At 48.4% G+C, this 23,733-nt stretch overlaps 7 protein-coding genes across 7 annotated transcripts; 3 read left to right on the top strand and 4 right to left on the bottom strand.

Annotated features, from left to right (window-relative positions):
- Window positions 1–765: 765 nt before the first annotated feature.
- DEU56DRAFT_974543 (uncharacterized protein) lies at window positions 766–4,447 on the top strand (the record flags this gene model as incomplete). The annotated part of the gene is made up of 5 exons (XM_041359549.1): window positions 766–901; window positions 2,294–2,537; window positions 2,589–2,742; window positions 2,824–2,965; window positions 4,443–4,447. The coding sequence occupies 5 exons, from the start codon at window positions 766–768 to the stop codon at window positions 4,445–4,447; spliced, it is 681 nt and encodes a 226-aa protein (XP_041203211.1).
- A 5,686-nt stretch (window positions 4,448–10,133) lies between these two features.
- DEU56DRAFT_719786 (uncharacterized protein) lies at window positions 10,134–11,068 on the top strand (the record flags this gene model as incomplete). Its single annotated transcript, XM_041347667.1, has 2 exons — window positions 10,134–10,448; window positions 10,793–11,068. Coding segments are annotated over 2 exons (591 nt in total), but the record flags the coding sequence as incomplete, so codon positions are not given.
- An 867-nt stretch (window positions 11,069–11,935) lies between these two features.
- Window positions 11,936–13,224, bottom strand: DEU56DRAFT_760425 (uncharacterized protein; the record flags this gene model as incomplete). The annotated part of the gene is made up of 6 exons (XM_041350432.1): window positions 11,936–12,087; window positions 12,114–12,263; window positions 12,490–12,531; window positions 12,642–12,909; window positions 12,964–13,098; window positions 13,150–13,224. 6 exons carry the CDS (start codon window positions 13,222–13,224, stop codon window positions 11,936–11,938), a joined length of 822 nt encoding a protein of 273 aa, XP_041203209.1.
- Window positions 13,225–16,878: 3,654 nt separating this feature from the next.
- DEU56DRAFT_746050 (uncharacterized protein) lies at window positions 16,879–17,869 on the bottom strand (the record flags this gene model as incomplete). The annotated part of the gene is made up of 4 exons (XM_041349183.1): window positions 16,879–16,990; window positions 17,039–17,471; window positions 17,518–17,640; window positions 17,737–17,869. Coding segments are annotated over 4 exons (801 nt in total), but the record flags the coding sequence as incomplete, so codon positions are not given.
- Window positions 17,870–20,453: 2,584 nt separating this feature from the next.
- On the bottom strand, window positions 20,454–20,982 carry DEU56DRAFT_904481 (uncharacterized protein; the record flags this gene model as incomplete). Its single annotated transcript, XM_041356673.1, has 2 exons — window positions 20,665–20,982; window positions 20,454–20,613 (listed from the first exon to the last, which is right to left on the bottom strand). The coding sequence occupies exons 1-2, from the start codon at window positions 20,856–20,858 to the stop codon at window positions 20,454–20,456; spliced, it is 354 nt and encodes a 117-aa protein (XP_041203207.1). The 5' UTR covers window positions 20,859–20,982.
- A 1,271-nt stretch (window positions 20,983–22,253) lies between these two features.
- Window positions 22,254–22,436, bottom strand: DEU56DRAFT_746065 (uncharacterized protein; the record flags this gene model as incomplete). Its single annotated transcript, XM_041349184.1, has 1 exon — window positions 22,254–22,436. The coding sequence occupies one exon, from the start codon at window positions 22,434–22,436 to the stop codon at window positions 22,254–22,256; it is 183 nt and encodes a 60-aa protein (XP_041203206.1).
- Window positions 22,437–23,104: 668 nt separating this feature from the next.
- Window positions 23,105–23,677, top strand: DEU56DRAFT_746102 (uncharacterized protein; the record flags this gene model as incomplete). Its single annotated transcript, XM_041349185.1, has 1 exon — window positions 23,105–23,677. A coding segment is annotated over one exon (573 nt), but the record flags the coding sequence as incomplete, so codon positions are not given.
- Between the last annotated feature and the right edge of the window lie 56 nt (window positions 23,678–23,733).

The following is a 23,733-nucleotide window of genomic DNA, read 5'->3' as shown; positions in this document are numbered from 1 at the left end:
AAGGATGACCATTCACGAGTGTGGAAACTCATCGCGGAACTCAGTCAAAAAGCTAATTACAAGGTGTTGTTTGGAAAGAAAGACCAACACGAGGTGAGTAATACTTAGGCATTGGCACGGGTATGGGTAACCTGTGCGGGTTACGGGTACGGGTCCCTGACGGGTACGGGTGCGGGTACGAGTGTGGGGTACCCGTGGCAGGGTACCTGTACCCGTCAGGCTAAAAGTAGCCATGTCGCACCTGTCACATATATTGCACATATATTTGAAACTAACATATATTAGAAACTATACAGAATTAAAAAAACTTTATTTCGACCCCAAAAAAACTGACAGGCCGCCAGCGCATCTTTCGCAACCTCTCGCAAGCTTTGAAAGCCCCACTCCACCTCCATTCACCACAATGTTTCATAAGCGGGTCAAGAAACTCACCGAGAAGGCCGCGCAGGCTGTTGCGGAAGGCACGACAAAGCTAAAAAGGAAGGTTAGCACCGGTAGTCAAGAGCCTTCACTGGCCAAAAAAAAAACGAAGCACATACCTTCGAGTTCTGCATCTGAGTGAGAAGAAGCATCCCCTCCTCCCCGCACCATAAGTCGACAAGCTACTATCCAAATTGAACAGGATCAAAGTCAGCGAGCTACTGTACAAACGGAAGAGGAGGATGGCATACAGGATGCTATCAATGTGGACTCCGAGACGTCATCTGATGATGCCGAGACCTCAGAAGCTGAGCTCGGCAAGTTAATTATCCTGAGCATACCATTATGTTAATCAGTTTTTATTTCACAGACAAGCTAAAAAAAGGGTGGACATCACCGGTTTATGCGTTCTACGAGCCAATACCAAGCATTGAATATATTGGCGGGCGGCGCTCCCATGTATTCCAGTGCATGGGGAAGGGTTGCAAACAGCGCGTTGTCATGCATGAAATGAAGATCATACATTGACATTCAATAGGATAAGGGTATACTAGTCAAAAAGCTTTTGCTTTAGACTAATTACTCTATGTTGAGGCAAGAGAAGTAAAAAGTGGCAGAAAGCTCGCGTTTCATTTACTTCTGTTTACGTTTATCTTTGTTGACTTTCTTGCTTCTGTTTCTCTTGTTCTTTTTTATTTGTGCACATTATGTGAGCTTCAGCCACAATCTGAGCTTACATAACATGTAATTAACCCTAGGAGAAGTCATGTGACTCCAGAATTGAGTCATTTGATCTTGGACGATGTCACTCGATGTCATAACTCCACAACAATGTCATTTGATGTCATAGCTCCACAATGATATCATTCAGCTCCACTTTGCTCCACAAATGCTCCACACTGCTCCACAGTGATGTCATTTGCTGTCAAATGAGTCAGAATGAGTCATTTTCCTCCTTTGGTGTTCTTTCCACTTCAATTCTGCATTTTATGCTACAACTACCTTATTTCTTCTGAGATTTGTGTCTCTTTCTATTTTCTTGGTACTATACAGTTCCTGGGATATTTCCCACACCAAATGTATATAAGGAGGCTCGATTCTCTGAGGAGAAATGAGAGACTCCCCATATTGGAGATTTCCCACTTCACATCTATCATCTGAAGTGCAGGCTGATACTGACAGCCTTACTACACTAAGATTTGATATAATCTTAGTCTTGTGTTATCTTTACTGTTGTTAGGGGCATTTAGTCACCCTAACCTTCTTTTCTAGTCCTTTGTTGGTCTAGAACTGCTGTTTCCTTGCTTTGATTAAGTCAGCAAGGATTTGTCTGGGAAAAGCTTAGTCAGCATCCCACACAACCCATATCTTTTGTCCAAGAGCTGTTTGGACAAAGAACTCTTCAGGAGAATATTCTTGCTTTGATTACGTCAGCAAGGATCTGTCTGGGTAAAGCTTAGTCAGCTTCCCAATTCCACACCACCAAGGACTTTTGCTCCATACCAAAGGTCCCTCGTTCATCAAAGGATCCACACACTTCAGCCAAGTGTTGTGTAGCGCATCCACTTGTATAATTGTCCAAGGACCATTCGGACAAACCATTCGTCAACGTAGTCTAGTCCATCTATTCTACGCAGTTCATCGTATCAGGCCTATCGTCTAGGTCTATCCTCCCATCCCAAACCGAACCCCATTTCAAGAACCAACGACAGACTGTATAGTCGAGCCTCCCACGAACGACACGTTATCAACCGAGAAAACTAGAAAATCCGTTGACCGTGTACTTGAGGAGTTGGCAACTCTTGTCTTATCAAAGTGTAGTTGTGGTGTCACTACATTTACACGAAAACATATAAGACCCTCAAGTAGTAAGACATCGTTCGGCGCTACCTCGACAAGGGCGATGCGAAGTTGACGAGCAACATGGCCAAGCACGCCAAGAGCTGCTGGGGGCCAGAGGCATATGATGCCGCACAAGAGACTAAATCAGCAGTAGCAGCACGTGAAGGCGTCATCAAAAACTTACTGAAATACGGCACTATCACGTCCTCTTTCGAAAGAACATCTAAGGGTAAAGTGACCTATTCACATAGGCAACACACGAAGACTGAAACCAAGTAAGTACTCACTAGTATGTACATGAACACGCTACTGACACATTGCCAAAGGGCAGAGATCGTGCGTTGGGTCTCGGAAAGCCTACGACCATTTGAGACTGTCAGTGACCGAGGATTTCAGTCGTTGATGAAGACGGGGCGTCCTGAATACTACCTACCTTCACCTTCCACGGTGTCACACGACGTGAAACTTGTATTCGCAAATGTTTGACAACGGATCGCATGAATGCTGCAGGTGATGCACGCCGTTGTCGAATGTCACAAAAAAAAACTAAAAATCTGAAAGGAATATGATGGTGAACTCAACTTCGCGACAGATGCATGGACCTCACCTAATCATAAGGCCTTTGTGGCGGTCTCTGTGCACCTTGAACACCAGGGCAAACCTCTGGCCATGGTTCTTGATGTTGTTGAAGTTGCGCAGGTGGGTGTGCTCGATTAGCTTCACATCACCCTGAGACTGACGGCAAGTCAGTCACATTCTGGTGCCAATCTCGCAGAGGCCTTTGCTAAAATTTTAGCCGACTTCGGAATAACTGACAAGGTCAGTACCACTCACCATGATGCGTACTATATGAAGGGGGGTTGGTGCCAGCGTTGGTGGGAGGTTGGTGTTGGCATTGGCGAAGGGGGGTTGGTGTGCCAGCGTTGGTGGGGGGTTGGTGTTGGCATTGGCGAAGGGGGGTTGGTGCCAGCGTTGGTGGGAGGTTGGTGTTGGCATTGGCGAAGGGGGGTTGGTGCCAGCGCTTCACAGTGCTGGCGTTGAGTAGATGACGGTGCTTCACAGTACAGCTGCTTACCATCCTGCAGATACTGAGCATCACGGCCAACAACGCAAGCTCTAATGACACACTCACGACTGAGCTTGCCGACCTCGTAGCTCACTTCGGAGGGCCCACATCACGAACACGATGCTTTTTGCATGTAATCAACCTCGTGGCGAAATCGTTAATAAAGCAGTTTGACTTACCGAAGGCCAAAGATGTTCCCACTGACGCAGAGTCACTTGCACTTGACTCGGATATGGTGAGAGATATGAGGAGCGAGGATGAAGCCACAATTGCAGAGAACGGGGATGGTGACCCGGATGCAGAGGATGTTGACAATGAGGATGGGTTGGTCGACGAAATAGACCTGCTGACAGCGCATGAACGCACTGCATTGGAAGCAAACATTCGGCCCATTAGATTGACACTAGTAAAGGCAAGTTTGAGTTTATACATGATTAAAGACATGAAAAATTAATCCACTCACCAGCTGCGCAAACTTGCCTTCAAGATTGTCCACTCTACTACACTCCTTCTCCCTGCATGGAAAGACGCTACTGAGGAACTAGGACTTGGATCCAGGATCATGCCGCGTGATGTGTCGACCCGTTGGAACTCCACATTTGATATGTTGGAGTTTGCGATCGATCACCGCAAAGCGATTGATGCGATGACTGATAAGCGTAAGTTGGGACTTGGAGTGTATGAATTAGATGATCACGCGTGGACACTTGTGACATAGCTGCGAGATGTTCTGAAGGTAAGTGACACGTCACACATTACACAAGCTGTGACTGACCTTCTACAGATCCTCAAGCATGCTACCTAATACTTCTCGCGATTAACTCCTAATCTTGTGATGGTCATCCTAGCGATGGACCATATCGACACGACATTCACTAACGGTATCCTTAACGCTCACGTCCTTGACCCTGCCATTCGCGCGGCATTGAAACTGGCAAAAAGAACCCTCAACAGATACTATTCGCTCACTGATACCTCCGAAACATACCGTGTGGCTATGGGTATGCTCTTGTCAAGTCTTCCTTCTTATGATGATGCTAACTTCATATTTTTTTCACCGGCAGTCCTTCATCCCCAGCACAAACTGCAATACTTCCGGAATGCAGGCTGGGAGAATGAGTGGGTTACCACGGCTGAACATCTCGTGCGTGAGGTGTATGACCGGTCATATGCTGTGCGAACAGTTGCTCAGGGTGTCAATGCTGGTGACGAGGTAAGTTTCATGTCTCCGTGTCCCTCATTATTTAACTAATCTATTGCTGTTAAATGTTGCCATAGATTGATGCTCACAATGTCATTGACGAGACGTTGAATATCTTCGACTCACTCCCAACACTGGCCGCACCTCAAGTCATATCACACGAGCTCGACAAATATCTAAGCACCGATGTTGAAAAAGTCGGCGATGTACTGGCTTGGTGGCACGAACGTCGCGCTATGTACCCACGCCTCTCTCGCATGGCCCTAGATTACCTGTCAATTCCAGGTGAGTTTGTTTTTATTCTGACGTGAATCTTCGATGTTTTTAATGTGGCTTTCCAGCAACGTCTGTTGACGTCGAGCGCATTTTTTCTCGCGGACGGCTCATTCTTTCTCACATGCGTTCAAGACTTTTGGCGCAAACGACACGAGCTCTTCTTTGCCTTGGAAGTTGGAGTCTCCTTGGTCTGGTGAAAGACAAGGATGTTACTGCTGTGACATGCAAGCCTGACTAGTGATGTGCACGGCCCGGCCCGGCTCAAAAGCCGGGGTCACGGCTCGGCTTGATGGGGCTCAGGCTCACTGAGATTGCAGGCCGAGCCTTCCTTGACGGCTCAGGCTAGGCTCGGCTCGGCCTAGGCTTAGGCCGCGGCTTGCTATGCAAAAAATTGTGTGATATCATTAACGGCTGTCGAACATGCACGGGCACCAACGTACATGAAAATGAGTCCAAACGAGTGCATGCAAGTCCAGATGAATGCATGCAAGTGCAAACGAGTGCAGACAAGCCCAGACGAATACAGACAAGCCAGGGCAAGTCCAAACGAACGCAGACAAGTCCAGACGAATGCAGATGAATGCAGACGAGTCCAAACGAGTGCAGGCAAGCGCAAATGAATGCAGGCAAGTCCAAACGATTGCAGGCGAGTCCAGATGAATGCAGACAAGCCAAGTCAAGTCCAAACATTTGCAGACAAGCCCAGACGAATACAGACAAGCCAAGTCAAGTCCAAATGAGTTCAGGCAAGTCCAAGCGAATGCAGATGAGTCCAAACGAATGCAGAATGAGTGCAGGCAAGTACAAGCGAATGCAGACGAGTCCAAACAAGTGCAGGCAGGCCCAGATGAATAGAGGCAAGTCAAAACGAGTTCAGGCAAGTCCAGACGAATGCAGACGAATGCAGAAGAGTCCAGACGAGTGCAGGTAAATCTAGATGGATGAGAATGCCGAGGGACAAGCCATAATGAACCAAAATGAGGCCAGGCAAGCCCAGATGAATGAGAACGACGAGGGACAAGTCAGAACAGGTGTACACAAGCTGGAATGAGTGCAATATGAGCACGAGTGTGAAGATACGAGTGGTGAATGAACAGGATGCAAGCATGAATGACCCGTTCCGAACAAACAAAGTGTCACGTGCAACGATTTATAAATGAGTATGTGTAAGTGAGAACACGCAGAATTACATACGAACAAATGCAGATGCACGCAAATGAGCAGAAGTACTCAAATACTCATCTATGATCTGCCAGTGTTACTCCCATTGAAAGCCGTGGCTCGAGGGCCCGGTTCAGGCTTACAGATACCTCAAGCCGGGCCTTGAGCCCTTATGGGCCGTCCTCAAGGCTCGGCTTGGCCCGGCCTAAATGGGCTTGGCTTGGCTCGGCCCACGGCCTGAAGCCGGGCTTTGCACATCACTAAGCCTGACCTCGAAGGAGAAGAGCGGGAGTTGGATGAGGGCTGGGATGATATCATTGTGTAGTTCTCGCATGTCTAGTAGCTAGATTTGAATGTACACCGTGGGTTTACCCCTCACGGGTACCATACCCGCTGTACCCGCTCCGACCCACGCGAAGACCCGTACCCCCTGGTACCCTTGGGTACACGGGTATGGGTACATTGCGGGTACGGGTGTGGGTCGAGGTCTGGATACCCGCGGGTTTACCCGTGCCAATGCCTAATAGGGATCTGCACGGGTATGGGTAACCCGTGCGGGTCACGGGTACGGGTACTCCTCGGGTACGGGTAGGGGTTGAGATTTCGAGACCCGCGCTCAAACCCGTACCCGTGGTGTACCCGTACCTTCCAAAAATGGTAATTGCTCGTTTGCGCTGTTCTCGCTTGTCTAAGTTGTCTTTGCTTGTGTCTGCGACGTCTGCACTCATTTGCACGTGGCACCCATTTGGGAACATTTGTGTTTGCATACGCCTGTCCTTGCAAGTCCATCTGTGTCCATCTGTGAATGCCTGGCTGCGTATGTTCACTTGTTTTATCTTCCGGCGCTCATTTGTACACGTTTTCGTTTCCCGGCACTTGTCTGCTGCTGCATATAGGTGCGTATTCAATGATCTATGTATGTATGCCCATTACTAACAATTTTTTTCGTTCAAGGTTGACGATGCTAGTGCTAGCAGCCACGAGTCGCAATGACACCCCGCTCTCTCCGAATTCGGGACACCCTCATTCCCTTGTCTCTCCCTACCCTGTCATCTCGGCTTCAAGTCCTATCAACTGCAAACTTCCTGTCCACTCGCTTAACAAGCTCGAATCGCTTGCCCTGGATACCCTTTCGCATGACCTTACAATCTCACCTGCTGCTTGGCGCCAGTGGCTGTCGCACCTCCTGCATACCTGCTCTCCCTCGGCCAGGATGTTCTCAAGCATCGGCGATCGCGTTGAGAATGGGTCAGCCGGTGGTGGTCTTGGAGAGTATGAAGACGGAGACTGTGTTGCGTGCTGAGGTAGCGGGTGTCAGAGGTGCGTGTATTGTGCGTTTTTACGTTACTTCACTACATTAATCTTCTTTGATGATCGCATCAATATTGTTGTTTCTGTTGTTGAGCAGTGTCTCCAACATATCACCGTGTAACTTGCCCGAACACTTTGCATACACCTTACTGCAATATATAACCTCTTCGTTTCGTCGATTCCCATGATCTGCGTATGCACTAGATGCGGTCGACGTTCTTTCCCCTCACGCCTCAAACCAGCCACTAATTGCGTGGCGGAGTTTCTGCTGGTTGCAGTGTTGACATAGGAAGAAGTCAAGCTCAACTTGACTCAGACACGTAATTCCTGTACCGCCAGGAGTCGTCACAACGATTCCCTGCTACGTTGGTTGACCATAATCGAATGGACCAGGACGCTGACGGTGCTGTGATGTCCCCTTTTCACCTAACATTGTGCCCAAGTCGTCTCCTTCGCATGTGATATATGCGCGCTGTGAGTATTTTTTGAATCAGGTCTTATTCTGACCTTTTGCTCTCAGTCCTCCACGTCGCAAGTGTTTATCCTTCCTCATTCTGGATGGTCTGTATTCCTCCTCTCGTCAATGTCTACTCATCATCTTCCCTCCATTCGCGATCAAAGCACCAACAGATCAAAGAACTTCTTGTCGGCGGGTGCATGATCTATTCTGCCCTCACTGTTACCCGCGGGTTTACCCCACACGGGTCCGGGTCCGGGTCTGATCTCATCATACCCGCCAAAAACCCGTACCCGTGCTAACGGGTACGGGTTTTCGCCGGGTACGGGTGCGGGTATGGGCGCTGGTACCCGGGGGTTTACCCGTGCAGTTCCCTAAGCGTAAAGGACACCGTGGCAAAACAAATCGAGAACAAGCAAGTCCCTGCGGCACATGCTGAAAATTAACGCTGGTAGTACAAACGAAGGCGATATGTAAAATAGTTGCCAGGTCGATGTTTGTACAATTCGACGGAGCAAAGTTTAAACCCCGCTCGATGTTTGCGTCGACATCCCCGGGCCATTATTTGAATGCTTTTGAATGTGTGACATATTCCATCCATGCAAACACGTCGGTTCTGAGCCCAGTATGTTGATGCTGGCTGTGGGCTGTGACAATATTAATATTGATTAACCCCTTCAAAGCCTACTACGCTTATTCTCAACCAACCTCACTCGATCATTCACACGATCCTTCGAGTTGCAACGTCCCTACTATTGAATTGCGACAACTAGTATCACATTCTTCCATGTACATATCCCCTTGCTCGCGCAAGTGGAAGCCTCGACCCATATGCATCAGGCCTCAGGACCCGAGCAGAACTTTGTCCCATTCCGTCATAAGCCCTCAGCCCAGAACAGCGAACACTTGTCTGTCTTGGCAAAGTGTTGGGACTGCTGTCCGGATGGCAGACAGCGAGTTCTTGTCAGTTCCTATCTTCTCGCGTGACATACTGTCTGACAGCAGTGGGATGGGGTTGAGGCCTGAGGGCGGTGACATTCATGCCGTGCTTCGCAATATTCAAAAGCCTGGAATACTGAGCTGTTCTTGAGCCTCGCAGCCTCCTCGTGTTGGCTGCTTTAATCAATGGCGCACCTACAACACACCTCTGCTGTACAAGTCTGACGCTCATTAATGAATCTATAGGCAATTCAATGAGTTGCGAGCCGCTTCTGTCCCGTTGACCTCACCTCTGCATACCGCAGCGCAGTGTGGATGCCGCGCGCATGCTATGTTCCCTTCCTTTATAATCCGTCAGGCATTTGCGAGCACTGCAGTTTTCCGTGATCTCTAGTACACATCTTACTCTCAAGTGCTAGTTTGCATCCCTCAGCCATATGTCAAACTTTGTTCCTCATCCTCTTGATGATTGCTCTCCACCCTTGGAGGAGCAGAGTCACCCAGCACGCCCCCAGGACCCCGAGACGAATCTCGCGGTCGGTGAAATGCTACAATTCGCCGTCAATAGTATGCACCATCTATTTTCATTCAGCACATACCAATGATTTCCCAAAGCCATTCTGTTAACACTTTATTTCGTCATTACTCTGCTGTTTCGTTTCGCCACAGACACCGTGCCAGACCCACTCGATGATACCCTCCCAGCCTTTGGGTGAGGAAGCAAGCTACCCAGAACACCCCCAAGACCCGGGAGAGGCACACCTCAGTGGAGTGCAACAGATTGTCGTTACTGGTATGTGATATCAAACTCAGTTCCGCATGTATTGACAGCTTCCCCCAAGCCATTCGCGCAACTGATCTAACTCTTGGTCTCCAACGGATTCCCGCTGGCTTCCATGTGGTGGTAAAGGCTCGCGGTATCGAATTCCAAACAAGAAACAAGCCTGTGCACGTAGACCAGGCCGTTGTCGAATGGAACGAGCCCATACTTTTGTAAGCTGTCCTTGATCCCATCTTTGCTGCAGGTGTTGAGAAAGACTTTAGGCCATGTGAACCATCTTCTCTCGTTCGGGTCAGCGTGTATGCCTCATTTGAACTGGGTCCCATGCTCAGTCATGGAGAAGTCCTCCGAACATTCGAGATGTCCGTGGGTGAATTATTGGATCGCAGTGAAAAGTCACGTCGTCAGTAACGTCTGTTGCAAATTACGCCTGAGAGATGTTGACGAGTATCACAGCCATAGTTTTTCAGCCCAAGCAGGCGGAACTCATATCCCCGTGTACTTCACTGTTCGTGACAGTGAAGCGGTGGTGTTCTGATGACAATGGCGCTGTCCTTTCCCTCCTTACTACCGTTAGTGATCAACGCAGTCTGACATTCTGATGCTGAGAACTTGTGATACGTAGGCTACGTCCGGCAATAGAAAGGCGTTAATACTCAGGGCGGACACCGGACATCATCTTCTCGCACGATACCGCAGGGGGCAGAACAGTGGGGATCTCGACCAATCCATCAAGCACTTTGAACGCGCCTCGGATCTTTGCCCCATAGATCATCCCTGCCGCCCTGCATCACTGTTCAATCTAGCTATCGCGAAGTTTTTGAGTTGCCAAGTTAATAGAACATCCCTCGACCTCGACATCCCCATCTCTCTTTTTCAAGATGCCCTTGCTTTGCGTCCTACCGGTCATCCTGACCGACCCACGACCCAGCTCCACCTTGCCATTTCTCTGTTGTCTCGCTTTGCGAAACGGGGATTTCAAACAGATGCTGATGTGGCCGGAGATTTAATGAGCGAAGTCCTCGAGGTTTGCCACGCCAACAGCCACATTTACAGAGCAGCTTTACTTGCGATCGATACATTTTCTCTACATCGAGCTGGAGGCACGGATGGACACGAACAGATGCTGATGTGGCCGGAGATTTAATGAGCGAAGTCCTCGAGGTTTGCCACGCCAACAGCCACATTTACAGAGCAGCTTTACTTGCGATCGATACATTTTCTCTACATCGAGCTGGAGGCACGGATGGACACGATATTGGGTACATGCAGCCCGCTGCATCCATGCTTCCGTTCTCGCCAGATCAACTTGCTGATCGTGCAGAGCGGTGCTTGCAGAGAGATGATCCCCACGACTTAGATGAAGTGATCTCCCTTCATTACGATGCACTGCGATACTACGACACTATGTATGATCGCCGAGGGCAATTGTTATCTAGTCTGGCTAGAATGGTGCTCACCCGCTTCGAACACCGAGGCAATAGCCAAGACTTGGATGACGCCATCATGATTCACAGGGACGCGCTGGCTTTATTTCCAGTCGGTCACCCAGATCGGTCCAGGTCATTAAACAAGCTTGCGTTTGTGCTCTCCACCTGCTTCAAGCACCGAGGCAATGACCCATCGCTTACCGCCCTGATCAGGGCTCGCAGAAGCCACGATAGATCCCTGCCAGTGCCCTTTGCTGCCATCGGTCAGAATCACCCAGCCGGTCATTCATTCACTTTGAAGTTTGTGGAGCCTGAGCTAGATTTGGTGCAGAAGCTTTTACCCCCTCCCCCGACTGTTGCCTTCACCAAGATAACGAGCGTTGATTCAACGAAATCGAGAGCATTGCGTGCATTGCGAGACAACACTTGGCTCCATTTTTCGTGTCACGGGACACAGAACTTTGACGAACCCTTCCAGTCGGCCTTGCTCATGCTCGACGAACCGCTTTCACTCCTCAATATCGCACAAACGGATCTGTCTCGGCATGAATTCGCCTTTCTTTCTGCCTGTGAAACCGCAGTCGGTGATGTCAATACGCCTGACGAAGTCATACACCTGGCGGCTAGCCTACAATTTGCTGGTGTGCAGAGTGTAGTTGGGACATTATGGAGCGTCAACGATCGTACGGTGCAGCGCTTAGTCGAGGCATTCTACAAGAACTTGTGCGAGGATGGAAAAATGAATTCCAAGCGAGCTGCCCGGGTGCTTCACCGAGCGGTCCAGTCGTTGGCTGGTGACGAGGAGATGCCCTTGGACCAGCGCATAGTTTTCATGCATATTGGTGTATGATCAATTTCATGCGTCCCCCCACCTACCGCTTTCCTGATTCAATCTGACGTCATCGTGTGTAGCATCCAGACCTGGCTCCTTGTAGCCTGTTGCCAACAAGATACTTTGTTCGTTATTTCAGACTTTAGGAATATATAAGTACCTCCCGGAACCCCAATATCTACACCTATAATTCCGACTTGTATTCTCCAGCCTGTTGCCTCAGAACAAAACATGACCCCTTCTAATATGCACTGGTGATTTGTGCGTAAGGATGAACAAGTTGTACCATTGGTTCATGTATGTACCACTCAGGGTACGAGCCAAATCATCAAGATCTCGAGACAGCATGGCCAGTGCAATGATGGATATTTCTGCGTGTGTGCGGTTGGATATATACCTGCCAGCGGCTCATCGATCATGTAACGAAGAAACCCGCTGTTTCGCATGGCAGTAAGGCCTGGCGTTCTTAAATGTACTGCTAACTGACATGCAGCATCCAAGAGCTTGACCCTGGCGGGGTGAACAGACGAAGTCGTTCGTTCTCGATCTACAAGTGTTTTGTAAAGCAGAAAATCAAATTGAGACATTTCGAAGCGTCGAGTCTGGCACAACCAGGTCCAAGTCGCATGCTCAAGACTTGTTAGATCGTACAAGGTTCGTGATTTGGAGTCGTCCAGTCGAATATCACAAATGTTATACGAAGCTACAGGTCTAAACAAGTGAAGCAGATGAAAGTAGAGGAAAGAGAAGCTCGAGTCAAACGATTGACTGACCAAGTAGCAGATAGTATGAAATGAAGTACGTGAAGGTGAGACCTACAAGCTGCTGTGCATCAGGATTCAGAATTCGTATATGTCTACATAGAAGTGTGAAATCGTCAGTTACGGAAATACAACGAACACAGATGAATGCACACGAAGTTAACTGCGAGCATGAGCACCACTACCGCTACCACTAGTGTTTGTCGTGCCATCTTGGCGGGGTGTATTAACACGCTCCAAGCGCCATCGAGGAGGCACCCTCAGTCTGCCATGAGACCAGCACGAATAGTAGCACAGCAACGCCTTGCACCAATGCACGTCTGGGAGAGAATCGACGTCAGATGAGTCGATATCCTCCGGCACCCCAGCCTGAGGTGGATGTCGGGTGTCGTTCACTTTCTTGTATTCTGGTAGATTTACAGCAGCTAACCGCTATAGGGTACAAATCAGCAAACAGGCAATGACACCAAATAAAATGTAGTTTACAGTGAACTTCCGCCCTGGTACGACTTCAACGACTGGCGGTATGTGACTGTGACTTGGCACGAGGAAAGAAAGGTGCTGTCGTAGGAACTGTGTGACTGGACCATTCAATGGGTGACGGGGAGGACTTATTTCGAACTGGATATACACTGAGTCATGCATTGCGAGTTTAATGAAAGCAAGACTAACATGATCAAACTGAGTTGCGGCCTGCCCCAAGAGAGAGGATGGTAGGGGCAATGTAGCCGGGACCTGCGCCGCCATTGTCCAATCAAATGTGAAAGAACTGAGACAAATGACTTACATCTAGGGGATTACGCGGTGGGACGGGACGCGCTACATTTGTGTGAGGAGAGAAGTGAAAAAGTTTGCGGAGGCGATGGGAAATAGGTTGCTGCGGATCTATTGTATGCGGAGATCTCTGCACTATAGGTATGGCAGATCTCGGTGGTCTGCGGCGCCCGGGATGAGGGCGACTAGTCGCATCTGACTGCAATGACGGCGATGGATGAGTGGTGTGATGGGTAAAGAAATGTGATCCGTACATTTAGTAGGTCACTGAGGGTTGACTTTTTGAGCGCACAGGTCTGGGCAAGAACACCGGGTGGAGTGTTACATATGTAGATCTTGTAACCATTGTCGGTGTCTGTCGTGTAAGCCAACTGGCGCGAGTCGGGTGAGAGAACAAGGCTCGTGTTGGGATTCTGAACATCGAAAGAAGCGAGGAGTTGGCGGGGCTCGAAAGCCCAGAGCTTGATGGTGTGGTCGTAGGCAGCGCTAGCGAGGAGAGTGCAGTCAAATGAAAGTGTTAGACCGGTGACAAAGTCAGTGTGCCCTTTGAAGGGAGCTCCGACAATCTCCAGCGTCGATGCGTCGAACTCGTAGATTGTCTTGACAGTCTTGGTGCGGTCATCTGTGAAGCTGAATGAGGCCAAGATGGTTTTGTTTTCGTTTGTCCAGAAAATTGGCGCATGTGTGACCCATCCTTGATCGAAATCCTGGGATTTCCCTATACTCACATCCAATTTCTGGTTTTGAACATCCCAGATTTCAAGGCACTTCCCCACATTTGACTTGATCGTGACCTTCTTCGAATCCGTCGAAAATCGAACTGCGCACGCCCATTTAACACTCTCGAATGGACCCCCCACGAGTTTCCCAGTCTCCAGGTTCCATATCCGCATTGAACAATCACTGGCAAATGAGCAACTCGAGGCCAGCAGCGTACTGTCCGCGGAGATGTCGATGCAGGTGACCCTTCCTGAGCAGCCTTTCAATATTTTCATAATCCCTGTTTCAACCTCACAGACTTTCAACTCCCCGGTTTCGTAATCTCCACCACCATTGACAGCCCATCGACCATCCCTTGATACCGCAACCACAGCTACGTCTTTCTCGCAAACACCCCGCACTTCCGCAATTTCCTCACCCGTCTTCAGATCCCATTGCCGAGTGGTCTTGTCCAAAGATCCACTGATCATTTGCTGGCCGTCAGGAAAGTAGGATATGGATCGAATGTACTCTCTATGACCCTTCAAAGTCATTACTGGGTTCAGAATCGATTTCGTAGCAGCTGCACTCGTCGATGCGGAAGCCATGGCTGGTCTCCACGAGCGAAACCGTTAAGAGATCTGACGTCGATAGTGGTTTGAAGATCCCCAACTCGGTCGGGAACACTTTTCCTCTAGTAGATCTGATAGTCAGTTCATCCGCACTGGAACTCCAGATGAGAGAAATTACTGAGGAAGGAGAACGAAGAATTGTTTGATGTGAGCACAGCTCCTTGGATGTCTCTTAATTGTGTGCTTTCCTTGGCAGTGCTAGCATTTACTCGATTCTCTATGCTTCGACCAACAGCATCAGGGTTAGATCATCAGGCCTCGGGGCTGGTCAATTCTGGGGAGTCGCTGTCAATGTCGACTGGAAGCTTACGGTCACCTCACGTAAATTACCTACGCGGACCCAACGCGGACCCCAAACATTAAACGTTTCCTAATTTGTCCACGTGTACCGCGCTAGCAAAACCTTCGCATGAGATAATTTCTACACCTTGTCGCACTGCGAGTATATATCCTCATCCTCATCCTCGCTGTATAAAGCCTGAAGTTAGGCCTAAACCTTTCAATATTTGTAGTATTGCTAAACCTCCTCCTAAACCTTTCCATGACACACGTAGTCTAGTGTCTGTTTTATTCGATTTTTCATGCAGTACTAGCTAGACTGTCTGACATGTATTCAAAAGACTTTGATTTAGGGAAAGGTTTGGTGTGCAATATTTACTACATCTAATCAACTTCGCGGGATCACGCTAAGCGCACGCAGTAGAGGTAGCAGATATCTGGAACTACTACAATAGGGGAGCTCAGAGTAGCCCGCTGTCCGCTGTTGCTTTCGCTTTCGCTGTTGCCGCACGTGAGAGATAAGGGTTGGCATATGATTATATAAGCACGTAACTTGTTCGCTCATGCTATGGCTCGCCGCTCGCTACACCAGCAGTATATAGCCTCTTATGTCCAATTTATGGCCTTTCGAGCACTCTTCCAACCTGCGCAAACACCAGAGGACCTAGCACAGGAGCTAAATATGGATGTGAATTGCATCATAGCCTTACAACAAACTCGCTACCTCCGTTCTCGTCCACCTGTCCTCAAATCTGGCAATTTACACCTTGCATGGGAATGGGCACACAGTCCTTCCAATCATCAACGCTTCATCAATATGCTTCGAGTCTCTCCAGAAGTATTTCAAGGGATCTTGGGATTAATAGAGGACCATCCGGTGTTTCATAACAACTCAAATCAACCTCAAGAACCTGTGGAGATTCAGTTAGGTGTCACACTATACCGGATGGGTCGGTACGGAAATGGTGCTTCACTCGAGGATATTGCTCGCACCGCAGGGTGCTCTGAAGGTAGTGTTGAGAAGTATACTGAACGGTGCTTCAAAGCAATTGAGTCGCTTCATGATACTTTTGTGTGTCTCCCCACTGCAGATGAGAAGGAGCGGGAGAAGCACTGGATAGATGAGCATCTTGGATTTTCCGGGACATGGCGGGAAGGATGGGTCATGTACGACGGTACTATTGTTGTGCTCTATGCAAAACCTGCACTCAATGGTGATGCATATTTCACCCGAAAAACAAACTATGGTCTCAACCTCCAGGTGAGTGACATATGACCATTCATATCACATAAGGACATTTTTTAGGTTGGCAATTTGCCTTCCAATCTTCGGATTGTCGACTACTCCCATGGCATGACAGGTTCAGCTCATGATGCCTGGACATTTGAGCATACAGCTGCGGCAAAGCATCCCAACTGGTTTTTTAGTGGCGAAGAATTTGCATGGGCAGACTCAGCCTATGCTGTCAACTCACGCACCATCCCTGTCCACAAAAAACCAGCCGCACTCTTGCCCGAAAATATCGCCTTTGATGCTGCAGTTGCTAATTTACGTGTTCGGTCAGAACACTGCATGGGGGCACTAAAGGGACGATTTCAGTGTTTCCGTGGGCTTTGAGTGAACATCAATTCGAAGCACCAGCATGTTTCTTCATGTCAATGGATCACAGTTGGTATTATATTGCACAATATTGTCATTGAAGTGGAAGGTCATCAACGAGGTGAATACTTCGCACCAATTCACACACATCAGCAGGAGATCGAGGATCGAGGTCGAGAAGACGAGCCACTCGCTGGGGGGAATAATAATGAAGGCGAGGCAAAGCGGAAAAGATTGGTCGAAGAGCTAGTTGCATTCCAGCAAATGTAGAGACTAGTAGGGTATAAATCATTAACAGAATAGTCAGACAAAAACATCAGACTCATCAACAGCAAAATTAGATAAATCCCATTCAGGAGACTCATGGCGAGTGCGCTTGTTAGGGTGCGCTGAATCCTCCATCTGATCAAGTCGCTCTCAATACTCAGCTGCATCCCAGATACCAGCCTTAAACTCTTCTAGCAAACAGTTCCTTTTCTTGAGCAACAACTCTTCACGAGCACGAGCATTCATTGCATTGAGGTTCACCCTAGTACGAGTCATGAAATATAATAACTTCGAACAAATGATCACATACCTCTGAATTTCAAACAGTGTATCCTCGATCGAGCGCTTCGGTGTGATTTTCTGAATACGTCCCTTCACCTTCGTGATGCTATCCTGAGACATTGACGACGGCTTTGGAGCCTTCGTCCTAATGGGTGTCTGGGAAGACATCATGGCGTGAAAGAACGGAGTGTTTTCTTTGTCATTGACGAACTCGAATGAAGGCGAGGCTGCACGGGGAGCAGTGTTGGCATGATTCAGGGCATCCTGGAGAGTTCGGATCTGGCTGACTTGTGAAGCTGTGAAGGTGGTGTTGTCCTCGTCATCACTCGGAGGCTGCATATGAAAGGTCTTCTTGCCGTGAGGGCCAACCCCAGTTGTAACTGCAATTGGGGTGACATTTGGACGAGCTGCGAAAATCTGGTGGAGGTCCGCGAAGAACGGAAAATCATTCTTGATTTCCTCTGGTACACCATGAGTTGCATTACACTCGTAATAAAACAAACATACCCCATAAATTCTTCGCTTCCTCAGTGCTAGTAGCATCAGGGCCATTCGCGCCAATGTAGAATTGGCAAAACTCGTTGGTGGGATCACCATTGTCACTGTCCTGACTCTCACGGAGACCTTCGCCTGTCATCCGAAGCTTCGCAGCATGTTTTTTATATGTTTTCGTAAGGCTAAATGACTGGTATTAGTATAAACTAAACAAATGTGGTATTAGGCAACTCAACGACTCAAGTTTGCCTTTTACACGGTCTCCGGTCGCCGTGGGATCGATCTCGTGGAATTCTGGCAAAACGACAGCGCCGATCCGCTTGTAGACACTGGCCTTCGTTTCGCCAGAGGTATTCTGATGGATTCATGAAGTTAATGGCACTGATAGCAAAGCTTAGTATTACTAGGCATTGGCACGGGTAAACCCGCGGGTATCCAGACCTCGACCCGCACCTGTACCCGCAATGTACCCATACCCGTGTACCCAAGGGTACCAGGGGGTACGGGTCTTCGCGTGGGTCGGAGCGGGTACAGCGGGTATGGTACCCGTGAGGGGTAAACCCGCGGTGTACATTCAAATCTAGCTACTAGACATGCGAGAACTACACAATGATATCATCCCAGCCCTCATCCAACTCCCGCTCTTCTCCTTCGAGGTCAGGCTTGCATGTCACAGCAGTAACATCCTTGTCTTTCACCAGACCAAGGAGACTCCAACTTCCAAGGCAAAGAAGAGCTCGTGTCGTTTGCGCCAAAAGTCTTGAACGCATGTGAGAAAGAATGAGCCGTCCGCGAGAAAAAATGCGCTCGACGTCAACAGACGTTGCTGGAAAGCCACATTAAAAACATCGAAGATTCACGTCAGAATAAAAACAAACTCACCTGGAATTGACAGGTAATCTAGGGCCATGCGAGAGAGGCGTGGGTACATAGCGCGACGTTCGTGCCACCAAGCCAGTACATCGCCGACTTTTTCAACATCGGTGCTTAGATATTTGTCGAGCTCGTGTGATATGACTTGAGGTGCGGCCAGTGTTGGGAGTGAGTCGAAGATATTCAACGTCTCGTCAATGACATTGTGAGCATCAATCTATGGCAACATTTAACAGCAATAGATTAGTTAAATAATGAGGGACACGGAGACATGAAACTTACCTCGTCACCAGCATTGACACCCTGAGCAACTGTTCGCACAGCATATGACCGGTCATACACCTCACGCACGAGATGTTCAGCCGTGGTAACCCACTCATTCTCCCAGCCTGCATTCCGGAAGTATTGCAGTTTGTGCTGGGGATGAAGGACTGCCGGTGAAAAAAATATGAAGTTAGCATCATCATAAGAAGGAAGACTTGACAAGAGCATACCCATAGCCACACGGTATGTTTCGGAGGTATCAGTGAGCGAATAGTATCTGTTGAGGGTTCTTTTTGCCAGTTTCAATGCCGCGCGAATGGCAGGGTCAAGGACGTGAGCGTTAAGGATACCGTTAGTGAATGTCGTGTCGATATGGTCCATCGCTAGGATGACCATCACAAGATTAGGAGTTAATCGCGAGAAGTATTAGGTAGCATGCTTGAGGATCTGTAGAAGGTCAGTCACAGCTTGTGTAATGTGTGACGTGTCACTTACCTTCAGAACATCTCGCAGCTATGTCACAAGTGTCCACGCGTGATCATCTAATTCATACACTCCAAGTCCCAACTTACGCTTATCAGTCATCGCATCAATCGCTTTGCGGTGATCGATCGCAAACTCCAACATATCAAATGTGGAGTTCCAACGGGTCGACACATCACGCGGCATGATCCTGGATCCAAGTCCTAGTTCCTCAGTAGCGTCTTTCCATGCAGGGAGAAGGAGTGTAGTAGAGTGGACAATCTTGAAGGCAAGTTTGCGCAGCTGGTGAGTGGATTAATTTTTCATGTCTTTAATCATGTATAAACTCAAACTTGCCTTTACTAGTGTCAATCTAATGGGCCGAATGTTTGCTTCCAATGCAGTGCGTTCATGCGCTGTCAGCAGGTCTATTTCGTCGACCAACCCATCCTCATTGTCAACATCCTCTGCATCCGGGTCACCATCCCCGTTCTCTGCAATTGTGGCTTCATCCTCGCTCCTCATATCTCTCACCATATCCGAGTCAAGTGCAAGTGACTCTGCGTCAGTGGGAACATCTTTGGCCTTCGGTAAGTCAAACTGCTTTATTAACGATTTCGCCACGAGGTTGATTACATGCAAAAAGCATCGTGTTCGTGATGTGGGCCCTCCGAAGTGAGCTACGAGGTCGGCAAGCTCAGTCGTGAGTGTGTCATTAGAGCTTGCGTTGTTGGCCGTGATGCTCAGTATCTGCAGGATGGTAAGCAGCTGTACTGTGAAGCACCGTCATCTACTCAACGCCAGCACTGTGAAGCGCTGGCACCAACCCCCCTTCGCCAATGCCAACACCAACCTCCCACCAACGCTGGCACCAACCCCCCTTCGCCAATGCCAACACCAACCCCCCACCAACGCTGGCACACCAACCCCCCTTCGCCAATGCCAACACCAACCTCCCACCAACGCTGGCACCAACCCCCCTTCATATAGTACGCATCATGGTGAGTGGTACTGACCTTGTCAGTTATTCCGAAGTCGGCTAAAATTTTAGCAAAGGCCTCTGCGAGATTGGCACCAGAATGTGACTGACTTGCCGTCAGTCTCAGGGTGATGTGAAGCTAATCGAGCACACCCACCTGCGCAACTTCAACAACATCAAGAACCATGGCCAGAGGTTTGCCCTGGTGTTCAAGGTGCACAGAGACCGCCACAAAGGCCTTATGATTAGGTGAGGTCCATGCATCTGTCGCGAAGTTGAGTTCACCATCATATTCCTTTCAGATTTTTAGTTTTTTTTTGTGACATTCGACAACGGCGTGCATCACCTGCAGCATTCATGCGATCCGTTGTCAAACATTTGCGAATACAAGTTTCACGTCGTGTGACACCGTGGAAGGTGAAGGTAGGTAGTATTCAGGACGCCCCGTCTTCATCAACGACTGAAATCCTCGGTCACTGACAGTCTCAAATGGTCGTAGGCTTTCCGAGACCCAACGCACGATCTCTGCCCTTTGGCAATGTGTCAGTAGCGTGTTCATGTACATACTAGTGAGTACTTACTTGGTTTCAGTCTTCGTGTGTTGCCTATGTGAATAGGTCACTTTACCCTTAGATGTTCTTTCGAAAGAGGACGTGATAGTGCCGTATTTCAGTAAGTTTTTGATGACGCCTTCACGTGCTGCTACTGCTGATTTAGTCTCTTGTGCGGCATCATATGCCTCTGGCCCCCAGCAGCTCTTGGCGTGCTTGGCCATGTTGCTCGTCAACTTCGCATCGCCCTTGTCGAGGTAGCGCCGAACGATGTCTTACTACTTGAGGGTCTTATATGTTTTCGTGTAAATGTAGTGACACCACAACTACACTTTGATAAGACAAGAGTTGCCAACTCCTCAAGTACACGGTCAACGGATTTTCTAGTTTTCTCGGTTGATAACGTGTCGTTCGTGGGAGGCTCGACTATACAGTCTGTCGTTGGTTCTTGAAATGGGGTTCGGTTTGGGATGGGAGGATAGACCTAGACGATAGGCCTGATACGATGAACTGCGTAGAATAGATGGACTAGACTACGTTGACGAATGGTTTGTCCGAATGGTCCTTGGACAATTATACAAGTGGATGCGCTACACAACACTTGGCTGAAGTGTGTGGATCCTTTGATGAACGAGGGACCTTTGGTATGGAGCAAAAGTCCTTGGTGGTGTGGAATTGGGAAGCTGACTAAGCTTTACCCAGACAGATCCTTGCTGACGTAATCAAAGCAAGAATATTCTCCTGAAGAGTTCTTTGTCCAAACAGCTCTTGGACAAAAGATATGGGTTGTGTGGGATGCTGACTAAGCTTTTCCCAGACAAATCCTTGCTGACTTAATCAAAGCAAGGAAACAGCAGTTCTAGACCAACAAAGGACTAGAAAAGAAGGTTAGGGTGACTAAATGCCCCTAACAACAGTAAAGATAACACAAGACTAAGATTATATCAAATCTTAGTGTAGTAAGGCTGTCAGTATCAGCCTGCACTTCAGATGATAGATGTGAAGTGGGAAATCTCCAATATGGGGAGTCTCTCATTTCTCCTCAGAGAATCGAGCCTCCTTATATACATTTGGTGTGGGAAATATCCCAGGAACTGTATAGTACCAAGAAAATAGAAAGAGACACAAATCTCAGAAGAAATAAGGTAGTTGTAGCATAAAATGCAGAATTGAAGTGGAAAGAACACCAAAGGAGGAAAATGACTCATTCTGACTCATTTGACAGCAAATGACATCACTGTGGAGCAGTGTGGAGCATTTGTGGAGCAAAGTGGAGCTGAATGATATCATTGTGGAGCTATGACATCAAATGACATTGTTGTGGAGTTATGACATCGAGTGACATCGTCCAAGATCAAATGACTCAATTCTGGAGTCACATGACTTCTCCTAGGGTTAATTACATGTTATGTAAGCTCAGATTGTGGCTGAAGCTCACATAATGTGCACAAATAAAAAAGAACAAGAGAAACAGAAGCAAGAAAGTCAACAAAGATAAACGTAAACAGAAGTAAATGAAACGCGAGCTTTCTGCCACTTTTTACTTCTCTTGCCTCAACATAGAGTAATTAGTCTAAAGCAAAAGCTTTTTGACTAGTATACCCTTATCCTATTGAATGTCAATGTATGATCTTCATTTCATGCATGACAACGCGCTGTTTGCAACCCTTCCCCATGCACTGGAATACATGGGAGCGCCGCCCGCCAATATATTCAATGCTTGGTATTGGCTCGTAGAACGCATAAACCGGTGATGTCCACCCTTTTTTTAGCTTGTCTGTGAAATAAAAACTGATTAACATAATGGTATGCTCAGGATAATTAACTTGCCGAGCTCAGCTTCTGAGGTCTCGGCATCATCAGATGACGTCTCGGAGTCCACATTGATAGCATCCTGTATGCCATCCTCCTCTTCCGTTTGTACAGTAGCTCGCTGACTTTGATCCTGTTCAATTTGGATAGTAGCTTGTCGACTTATGGTGCGGGGAGGAGGGGATGCTTCTTCTCACTCAGATGCAGAACTCGAAGGTATGTGCTTCGTTTTTTTTTTGGCCAGTGAAGGCTCTTGACTACCGGTGCTAACCTTCCTTTTTAGCTTTGTCGTGCCTTCCGCAACAGCCTGCGCGGCCTTCTCGGTGAGTTTCTTGACCCGCTTATGAAACATTGTGGTGAATGGAGGTGGAGTGGGGCTTTCAAAGCTTGCGAGAGGTTGCGAAAGATGCGCTGGCGGCCTGTCAGTTTTTTTGGGGTCGAAATAAAGTTTTTTTAATTCTGTATAGTTTCTAATATATGTTAGTTTCAAATATATGTGCAATATATGTGACAGGTGCGACATGGCTACTTTTAGCCTGACGGGTACAGGTACCCTGCCACGGGTACCCCACACTCGTACCTGCACCCGTACCCGTCAGGGACCCGTACCCGTAACCCGCACAGGTTACCCATACCCGTGCCAATGCCTATGTAACATGGTAACGAGCAGGCAGACAGAGCAGCAAAAGAAGCAGAAGGTCCTCACCGCACTAGTCCCCGTGAGTCCTTCCCCCGATATCTACGCAAGGGCCCGCTACCTTTAAGTATTTCAGCTATGAAACAAGCACACCAGACACAAGTTCAAGCAAGGTGGGCAAGACTATGGCCTACCTCCCCCCGCTATCATCGCCTTCAAGCAATAGAATCCGCCACTATCAACAAATCATTCCTCAAGCTCACAGCCAATTGCTCCAAACGCCTCACCAGCCTCCTCGTCAGCCTCCGCACTCGTCACATTCCGTTGAACAAACACCTCCACCGCCTAACAAAAGTTAATTCCCCCCATTGCCCACATTGCCCACTCATTGATGAAACTATACTACACTTCTTGTTTGACTGCCCGCAATATAAACGCGAAAGGCACATCCTGGCGTGTGCCCTTGGAAGGAAATCCACTTCTCTCCCATACCTCCTAACGGACTCCGAAGCCATCCCCCACCTCGCAAGATTTGTTAACGCTACCCGCCGCCTGAAACCCACGCTAGGTGAAATTCTGCCGCCCTCGTCCTAGACAGTTTGACAGTCCCACCCCACAGTTACCACGACCCGAAACCCCACTAACATAAA

Source organism: Suillus clintonianus, assembly GCF_016758775.1.
Source record: "Suillus clintonianus strain FC179 chromosome Unknown DEU56scaffold_118, whole genome shotgun sequence".
NCBI classification, from domain to species: domain Eukaryota; kingdom Fungi; phylum Basidiomycota; class Agaricomycetes; order Boletales; family Suillaceae; genus Suillus; species Suillus clintonianus.
The sequence above is the reverse complement of the archived record's forward strand: the minus strand, read 5'-3'. Positions and strand labels throughout refer to the sequence as shown.